At 38.3% G+C, this 10,239-nt stretch overlaps 1 protein-coding gene across 1 annotated transcript; it reads right to left on the reverse strand.

The window, feature by feature from the left end:
* Positions 1-854: 854 nt before the first annotated feature.
* LOC104941129 (ATPase WRNIP1-like) lies at positions 855-3,075 on the reverse strand. Its single transcript, XM_010766183.1, has 2 exons — positions 2,315-3,075; positions 855-1,068 (listed from the first exon to the last, which is right to left on the reverse strand). The coding sequence occupies exons 1-2, from the start codon at positions 2,945-2,947 to the stop codon at positions 862-864; spliced, it is 840 nt and encodes a 279-aa protein (XP_010764485.1). The 5' UTR covers positions 2,948-3,075; the 3' UTR covers positions 855-861.
* Between the last annotated feature and the right edge of the window lie 7,164 nt (positions 3,076-10,239).

The raw sequence follows: 10,239 nt of genomic DNA on the forward strand, positions 1-10,239 counted from the left end.
AACAGGGAGTCCCCATTGACTTACATAGAGCTCCCTGGTTGGTAATAGACGAGTTGGGATCACGGAGAAATGCTCTCTGCAGACCCATTCTCACCGCGTTATAAACCTTTTTCTTACTCAATATCAAGCCACACTTAATTTTTTTACTTCGGCTGTGAGTGTTTGTGTGTGCTCAGGATGAGTTTCGCTTGTTCTCTCCGTTTCTCGCTGTATCGCCGACCCGGAACACTGTCGGCTCCTTGCAGCAGCGGCGAGCAGCAACGAGCCTCGCAACGAGCCTCGCAACGTCCCGACCAATCAGAGCACACTGAGCTCACAGGGAGGGGGGGGCAGGAGCTATTGGAGCTACAACAAGCCGTTTAGGACAGAGAGTGAATACACATACTATACAGAGATGCTGTATGAGAAACCAATGTGATTTTGAAAATTGCACAATTTAAATCTATTCTAGTATACCTCAACAATGGAAATATGATCAGTAGAAATGGCCATGACATGGGACCTTTAAACTACTATTAGCTGAGCCTCCTTGGTAGCTGACATAGAGAAATTAAATCTGAAGATTGCTTTCTATTAGGGCTTTTTTGATAAACAGCCTGTGTCTCAATGAGATGACCCGTCTTAACAAAGGTTACATAAATACAGTCATCAGTGGCAATTTAACTGAAAACTCTCCGAACTAAACCAAACCTATTTTAAAATGCTGTTAATAAATGACAATGTAAATCATGAAATAAATGCTATTCATGATTTACATTATGTTCTACCTATTTCATACAGAAACTGAAGAGCAAATACCAACACAGGGTGGATTTTAAAGTGGCTACTTCTAATCGTAACATGGATCAGATAACATTTGGTTTAATACTCCACCTGTTGTGATTTGTTAAAGCGATGAATCTCATCGATGAACAGTATGGTCCTCCTCTTGCACAGCCGGAGCTCATTCTGCGCCTGCTTGATCACCTCTCGCACTTCATTGGTGGACGTGCTGGTGGCGGACAGAGAGACAAAACGAGCTGTTCCCTTCTTTTTACTGCTGCTGGCAATGATGTGAGCCAGAGTTGTCTGAAACACAACACATTACATACAAAGTCATTTGATTTGAACACATGATGTGCCCTTTTTTTAATCAATATAAATGGAATCAATGATAAGCACCTGTACGGCATCTTTAGAGCACATATTCCAGGACCTACAATGCACCTTTATTTTAGGGCCTCGAAAATATTTTGTCTTTACTGTACATGCTAATAAGAACCTCCAAAAATAACCTTCCAATTTTGAAACCAAAGAGCTGTGACTGTAAAGTCTTACTGAAGCATGTTGACGACGTCTAAGAATGGGAAGCTGCTGTGTAGAAATATAGCTGAGCATACCTCACTCATTACATGCTGTATACTATTTAGGTTTGACAAGTAACACTTGCAAGTACTGCACCAACCTAGCAGCCAGAGACAGAATCACTTTTTCAACATGCTGTAAAGGATCTCTCTCTACTATTATTGGCACTGGCTGTAGCATGCAATCTAATGCTAATGTTAGATAATATTGATTAGTTGATTGCAAAAAATCTGAAATCCTTAATATTCAAGTTATCAAGTAACATTGAGATGGTTTATCAAGACATAATGTCAAACACTCACCGGTTTCCCTCTTTTCATATATAATTATATTTACATTTCAAATGTTGCTGCTGGATGGACCATAATCATTTACAATTGACCTATTGTCTATGGAAAACTGTAATAGGCACACATTTTCGCACATATAATTGATGTATTGTATCATATTGTAACACATAACAGCTTGATGCACTGTAGTGTTTCTTGAAGTATAGTTTTTCGGTAATATATATTAGGCCTTCAGTTCATAATGACCTGTCCATGAGCCTACAGATGAAGCTCAGCTACTTTGCTAACTGTTCCATATTTACATAGAGATAAAATCTGATATGATGATCATTATGACCTTTCCTTGATATAAAAAAAGAAATACAGCTATAAGCATCATCTTTGACAGTTTATAGATAGGTTTTAGTCTAGTATAGAGCTGAGCTTATAACAATGATTAAGAAGTGTTAAACCTGAAGTGCTCTTAGAATTTACTTTTCATGCCATGTTGTGTTTTGCATTTAAACTGTTGAAATTAAAAACCGTTGTGTATAGATTGTTGATTGTATGTTATTTTGTTAGAAGGGAAAAGGGTAGATGTATTTAAATAATTGTAACATGGTCACTTTGTTTTGAAGCTTGGGAGAAAGCTAAAGTCATGCATAACAGAATGGAAATACAGGTCAGGTGACGAGGCCCACCTTTCCACACCCCGGGGGTCCCCAGAGGATCAGGGATGGGATGTCCTGGGAGTCCAGCAGTGAGCGGAGGAGTGTTTGCTGTCCCACAACTTTACTCTGACCAAAGTATTCCTCCAGTGTGTTTGGTCTCAGTATCTCTGCCAGAGGCTTGTTACTCGTCAGCAGTGTCCGTGGTGATAAATCAGTGGATGTCTTCAAAGCATGACCGTTTAATCCAGGGGACTTCATATCCTCTGTACCTGCTGCTGGTCCTGGTTCTGCCTCGGCGAGCAAATTACGTTTAACCCCCTTGTTGACAGGAGATTGTTTACTTGATAAAAACCCGTTGCGTTCACCTGGGGCTAAACGTTTACTCTTGTTGGTCTGAAACAAAGAAAACACAGATGAAGCCGCACCAGCCACGGAGGAAGGGCTGGACGCGGTGGTGCTGGGTGGCTCAGCCTCGGCAGTGGCATTAATGCGATATTTCTTCAAAGGAGGCTCGCTTTCTTCTGTTGTCGACGGACTGCTGTCAGCAACGCTTTTCAGCAGACACACGTCGAGATGTCGGTTAATGGTGCCAGGCGTAAAGTCTATCAAACAGACGGGACATTGCACAGCGTCCAAGGTAGGAGATGACATCTCGCTCGCCATGTTGTTTCCCGCGAAACTTTTGACCCCAATCACGTGACCAAACACCAATCTTAACGTAGCAAAGTTGTTTTTGCCTTAACTTTAAATACAAACATGTATTCCCGTTTATACTATCTGATTCTAACGTTTAGTCAGAGGCAATGTTAATGTAAGTCGACTAATCTTATTTTCATTTCCTTATTTACGTCTGTGTGCATTCACGTTCTGATGGGACGGTCGGACATCAGGAGATTTCTGTCTAGTTTATATTCCAGACACAAGCTTTGCTGAGTATACATATGGACATTGTGAAATTGGAATTGATTTGTTTTTATTTAAGCGTTGGAATGGTCAGTCTTGCAAAACTGCACATTAGACGTGACTCTAACTTTCTTTTTTCGCTGTATACTTGTATTTTCCTACAGGCTATAGCACATGAACGCACCTTCGACTTCCTGCATAAGATAAGGTAATTAATCGATTAAAATGGCCAAATCAGGTACCATACCATTTGGGAAAAGTGAGCAACTCTCCACTGTGTCTCAAAGCTCCACGCTTACCGTGTACCATCTGGTGTGTGCTAACTTTAAATTGAAAATTTGATAATGGGTGTTGTGATAGAAATGATAAGGTCCCGAATATGGATTCTCATAATATCACGATGCTCATCCTGAAGAGGGCTTTGTGTACAAATGTAATTTCAATTGTGTCAGTTTTGAGGCATAGAAATCAGCCCCCACCATCTCTGAATTGTTTCAATGCCCACTTATGATTTACATTACATTTACTTTATTAAATTAAATCACAATACATAAAATTAAACAACATTACATTACATATTGGATATGGTCAAAACTCTGTTAACTTAACTTTCTGCAATAACTTAAGGTTTTCCATACTATTAAGTCTACATATGTATTCTATTGTGGTACTTTAAGTATTTTAGTAATTGAAGGTAAGTAAAAAGAAAACGTTTAAAATTGAAAAGAAAAACCTATGCTGCTCATGCCTTTTACTTTATTTCTTGCCTCCTCTGCTCAGATAAAAGACAGCCAACAGAAACACGTGAGAGAGGTCGACCAGGTCACGAAGACAGATAGAGAGCTCAGAAGGAGAGGGCTGGCTGCCAAGTGTCCCCCTCAGGGAGTATGGCCAAGCTGTAGTCAGTTCATCAGTGTGCCAACAGCCGAAACATGACCGAGCTGGCCTTCTTCCCCAACTTAGAGAAGGTGAAAAACAATCCATCGCTTCTGGGAGATGAAACTTGAACCAAAGGTATCCATGCACCTCATAATTTCCAAATGAAAGATACTTAGGATATGTCCAGAAATTGTGATATATTTAGTTCTTTCAAATCAGCCTTTTGAGTATGCAGTAATACCAGCAGAGGGCGATAATATTACGAACATTTATACATTAACACTACTGTGGGACATTTTTTGTAATCTACTTAATTTGAGGGCAGAAACAAAAATCTTGCTGCTCTCTTAAGTCCTCTTAATAGTAATACAATGATTACATTTATTATAAATAAATCATGTTCAAATAAGGTTTTCCTGAAACATTCAAAAACAACCAACAACACATTTATCAAAGTGGCTAAATATGACACCACAAAGTTAAAAGCCTACTCAGCAAATTACAGTGATAAATGGCATTTGATAGTTTTGAATATTTCCCTGGTGCCCAGGGTAATTGGCCAAATAATGTGATAACCAAAGACTGCCAAAAATAGTGTAAAACATGTAGCCTAGGATTCAACTAACCACATGCTGCAGTTGTAACTTAAGTAGTCTACTATAAAGCAAACTGAGACATTGTGAGTAATCAAAGACCATTTATTTTCTCCATGGCAGCCAAGGGAATAATTAGAGCAGCGAGGGCACAGCAATCATCCAGAAATGACCTCATTATTGTATTTGGCAGAGCTGGAGGTGAAGTTAGATGAGGCCGGGTAGTGTTTCCAGGAATACCTTACATAGCTGTTATTGGCTACTGTCATCTCTAAATCATGCATTTTAGTGTGTTGTTGCACAATACAGATTATATTGTTGAGTTTATATGTCCTCATAGATACCTAATTTATAAAAAAAGATATGCCTTAATTTTCAATTTGAAGTAGCATTTAATATTGTTGACATATTTCATGTACATTTCCTCCAGTAGAGACTGTGAGTGCAGCCCCATGCGATCTCTATGTGACATTTGGAATGCAATCCAATAGCACAGGCTATTTATTTACACCACAGTCAAGTGTGTGTGTTGACAGGGACTCTATATCCCCAATTCTCACACGTTTTAATGTCAGTACCGTGTTGAAGATTAATTTAGCTTTGGTTAGACTATGTTTTATAGTTTGTTTGTATCTGAGAGGAAAATAAATGGCCTGTTTTGTAAGATGGAAGAATTATGAAGTGAGAGGGTGAGGGTGTCTGGGTGAGCTTGTCTCTTTGCTGGCACCTGTCACTCTTTTGTCACAGGGACAAACTGCCCGTCCTCTGGCTCTAAGTGCTGATGGGAGAGGGGTGTTGACTGAATTAACAGAGGCTGTTGGGTTTAGCGTAGCATTAATGTCTGGGCGGTCCATACGAAGAGAAGGAGCTGTCATCTCTTCTTTACTCTCCACTTGAGACGCTTCTCCCTAAGCTCCAAGAGGTCCTTTGTAGTTAAAGATAGGAAAAGCAAGGTTATAGAAGAAGGATGAAGAGTGAAGTTAAAGCCATGGAGAGCTTTGTCACAAGCTGGGACATTTGGCTATTCAATAGCATGTGTCTGTTGGCCTCCTACGTCTGGAGCAGGCTGTGCGGTTTACTCTGCTACAGGAGGAGACACAGAGCATCCGCTCCACCTGCCATTCAGGTATATACAAGGCTCTTTCACTTGCTCAATAAAGCTTTCAAACTAGCTGAGGAATGCTGATACCGTTTTGCTTTCTTAAAGGAACATAACTAGCACATTAACTCTTGCGGCAATGGTAGTTGTAGATTTAGTTGGGCAACCAATACTTTACATTTTTACTTTCATATTGTATGGTTTATGGAGCAAGAATTCATATTGTCAGTGTTGTGGTTGACGATTCCGAGGAAAGTAAATTTGTATTGTATCCGTTTTCTTTGAAAACCCTCTTATATACCGACTGAGTGAAGGCAGAACAAAAGCTCAGTTGAGTCACAACTTTTCTATGTTTCCTGGAGGATGCAAGCTTTATAGTGTTTATGATGCTTAAAAAGTTGGAGGAAAAAAATGAATTTGGCCAGATGCTTACAATGTAAACAAAAGCAATTTTTACATTGTAAGCATCTGACCAACATGAATATAGTGTTTACTGTAGAAATCTAATAATTGATTGTCATTTTGTTTATCCTCTTAAACAACTAAAAGTGTTGTTTAATTGCTTCCTGATGGCCTTTAAAGAGAATGCCTTGGCCAGTTTCTAATCTTATAGATCCTGTCAACATGTTTTGGACTGTCTTCAGAGGGGATGGCAGCAGCTGCACCATCATCATTGAATTACCCCCCTGACTTGATAATCTCACTGTCTTCGTAGGAATGTCCTAGGCTGGAGAAAAAGTCATTTCGAAAACAGTTTGATAACAAACATCAAGATCATTGTAAAATCATTGAGTAACAGTTATTTAATGTGACTGACAATAATAAGTACTGAATTATATATATTAAAGGCAAAGATTGACAGCATAATTTAATCGTGAATTGTTAGGCCTCAACATCACGTTTAAAAAATTGACACCAGAGGCAAACGTGTCCTTCTTTTCACTTTTTATTAATCTTGGTTGTTATTTTTTAGTAGAGGCAATGATGCAAGGTTGGCATTAAGTCAATTATTTATCACTGATGCTTGACAAGACTTTGAATTCTGTGGGCAGTTTCCATCTCACAAGTTCTATTAAACATAAGCAGACAGCAGAGGCATGGGTCTGCTGTGTTGTAGCATCACATTTCACGCAGAGTAAAATCTCAGACACTTTGGGACTGATATCTTTTATAATGGTCCTATAATTGATATAATGTCAGACAGACAAGCACTGCAGATGCATGCTTTGTAAATGTCATTGAGCTACGGTATGCTGTTTATTTTAATAGCTCTGAATATTAGTACATGTATGTGACTAATTAGGTCTATTTACAGATTGTGTTGTATTGACATTTTTATATAATTGACATGTATATTATGTATTCCTTGTCTACTTATATCATGCCATGCTTGTGTTGACTTTAAAGTACATTTTATTTGTGTCAACTAATTGCTGACTTTTGCACTCACTTTTCCTCACTATCCTCCAGCTAAATGTCACATTTAATTTAATTAGTTAGCTCAACATATGGTGGGTAATCTTTCCAGCAGTAATGTGGTGCTCAGTATCTGAGTGAAAGGTGAAACTAGTAAATATGATGCATGCGTGTTATGCTATGTGACATACAGCAGCAGGAGGGATATAACATGACATAAGGAGTTGGTGGTGTTTATGAGTTTATGAGTGCAGCGTTCGGAGAATCTGCTTTGAAGCTAGAGTGAGCCCTAGCGGTGGATCTTAACTTCAACACTGCTGTGATTCAGTGAGGAAACACAGGCCTGAAATCCTGCTTTTGCTGCCATCTAGTGATTGTCACACTCCTTCTATGATGTAGTACAAATGTGTCATTGCATGAGAGCTTTTCTGCTGATTAATATTTAGCATGTTCTTACCCTTTAATATCTGATGCTCACTAGGATGTCTGATATTGATTTTAGCTTATCTGTTTTCATTTCATAATCCTGTTATTTGTTTCTCTCAAAACCATTAGATATGGCTCAGTCTCACTTTCCCTGTTTTATATTATATAATGCCTTTTAATGCTGAGAGGCTTCTGCCAAAGTATGAATATACATCACGCTTCTAAAAGCACAAACACATGTATACTGCTTCTTAATGTCGTGATGGTACATGTCAGAGAAAAGCTGGAGCCTTCTCACCCTCTCTCGTTTCCATTCCTCTTTTGGCATTTAGGAGATCCACACTGACATTTAAAGGTGTGCACCCATCAGTATGTGACTAAGCTTTCTTTGCATTCTGTCAATAAGCTTTATGACATCCTCGATGTAAAGCTCTCCTTACATTTCTACTATGATAATAATAGTGCTTCTGTGATTATCTTCCTCGAGTAAAGTTACTGCACTTGACTCAAATTAAATATAAATAAAAGTAAGAGAGGAGCTCTTTCTGATATGACACTGAGCAGTGCTTAGTAGCATGAGTGTGTCATCCCTACTTAAAATGACTACACCTGAACAAATTGGTTGATTCATTAATAAGGATACAATTAGGAATACTATGTGAACAATGGCGAATATTCACACTTCTTTGAGGTTAGAGAGTGAGTACTTATGCGTTTTCAGCCTTGGTTAGAAAAAACTGCAATTTAAAAATGATATCTTTGGCTTTTGACATTTTTACTGTTTTCGGAAATAATAAAGATAATCGTGATTTGCATCTATAATTCCTCAAAAGTTAGTACCACGTCTACCTCATATTAATCTTCTCTACTATTCAGATGTATGCTAGTATGCATAAAAACACTATCACTGTCACAATGCTCATGCACAATCCTTAAACTCATGAGCAGACACGTGTATCATGTTTCAGGAGTGGTTTCTATAGACCTTTTCCCCACTATTTTTAAATCTATGGAGTTGGGTGTTGTGCAAACTGAAAATGTTGGATACAGGGTGGAGTTTCATCTTAAATATGACGTTTGAGCCCTGCAAGCTCACTGTTCATGCTTTACATGGATGAACAATGCCACCTGCTGTTCAAAATAAAAGCTGAGTTACTGAGTAATTGGACCAGGCACATACAGTTTCACATAATTTAGTTTTTCCGAGCGTGTCCAATAAAAGGCATCAGTGCATATACCATGACATTTCTCATTATTCGGATACTTGAGCTTGGATTCGATAAAATGTCTCTATCATTCTCTATAGATCTATCACATTTCACAAGACAAACAGACATGTGCCTGTGGGGATTTACGCCTATAACTTGTATAACAAATCCAAAAAAAGTATGTCAAAGTGCAGCAGCAGAATGTGTTTACATGCCAAAGTAAAACATGAGAGGGAAGGAGCAGAGTAGACGTCTTAGACATTAGCACATGGACTTGAGTTTCACGGCTGCCACACACATTTAAGCCAACAAGTTTCCGAGAGAAAGTATAGCCAAGCTGGCACACTGTGTTGTGTGAATGGAGACTTGTGAGGTGACTGGACATTAGCCACAGAGCACAGCCCCCATGTTTTAGTACATTGTGTTCTCTTCAAGAGGTGGTGCTCCATTTTTAACTGTTCACCTTGTGCCGCTGCCAAACAAATAGCCTATTAGAGGGGGCCATGCAGGTCACATTATTTAACCTGACAGAATAACCCCTCACAAGTACTGACTAGTTCTACATTTATACGTGGATTTTTCTCCTTTTGATTAACAGGAGTTTATTTAAAGTCAATATAATCTGCCCCAACTACTTTATTTGGTCGATAAAATGTCTGCCTTCATTTATTTTGAAAAATATAATCATGTTATTGTGACCTATAACAATCAACAATGTATTACAGCTGCAAACAGCTTTTTTAATAACGGACTGGGGCTTTATTCTGTAATGTAATTATTTATATATATATATACAGTATATTATATATATATAATGTTTTTTTTTAATTTTGGGGTTATTCAGACAACAATAAGATTCATTAAGTTGTCAGCCTGGGCTCTTGGAAATTGTTTCGATTTTTGTAACATTACTCTATATAAACTAAACTATTTATCAAGTAAATAATACAAAGATTAATAGACAACCAAAATAATCAGCTAGCTCTAGTCTAGAAGATATATGACACTGTAATGGATGGATACAGGTTTCATAACACAGGATGCATGTTAGAGTTTTACTATTTAAAGGAGCTAAGCCCTCTGCTGCATATCATTTTACTTTTACATGTTTTCCACTCTTGACGTCTGTTAGTCATTAGATGATTAAACTGCAAGGTCAAACTGGAAACACACAAACATGAAGTTGTTTTTTATTATTATAAATGCTTTTTGAACATTCATGCATTCAGCAATGGCTCCAAACATCCCAAGAATGTTGTCACATTAACTAAACAACATTTTAATCATGCAGCAGTTGACAGGGCAGTGATTTCTCACCTGTGTGCTCAGTCAGTGTGTACAAATACTTGTGCTTGGCAAAAAGCGTGAGAGAGAACTTTAAGCACCACTCACAATGCTGTTACTTTCTTTGGCCTTGGTTTCACTGTAAAG

This window comes from Notothenia coriiceps, unplaced genomic scaffold (assembly GCF_000735185.1).
Source record: "Notothenia coriiceps isolate Sejong01 unplaced genomic scaffold, NC01 NC01_scaffold00000307, whole genome shotgun sequence".
NCBI classification, from domain to species: Eukaryota; Metazoa; Chordata; class Actinopteri; order Perciformes; family Nototheniidae; genus Notothenia; species Notothenia coriiceps.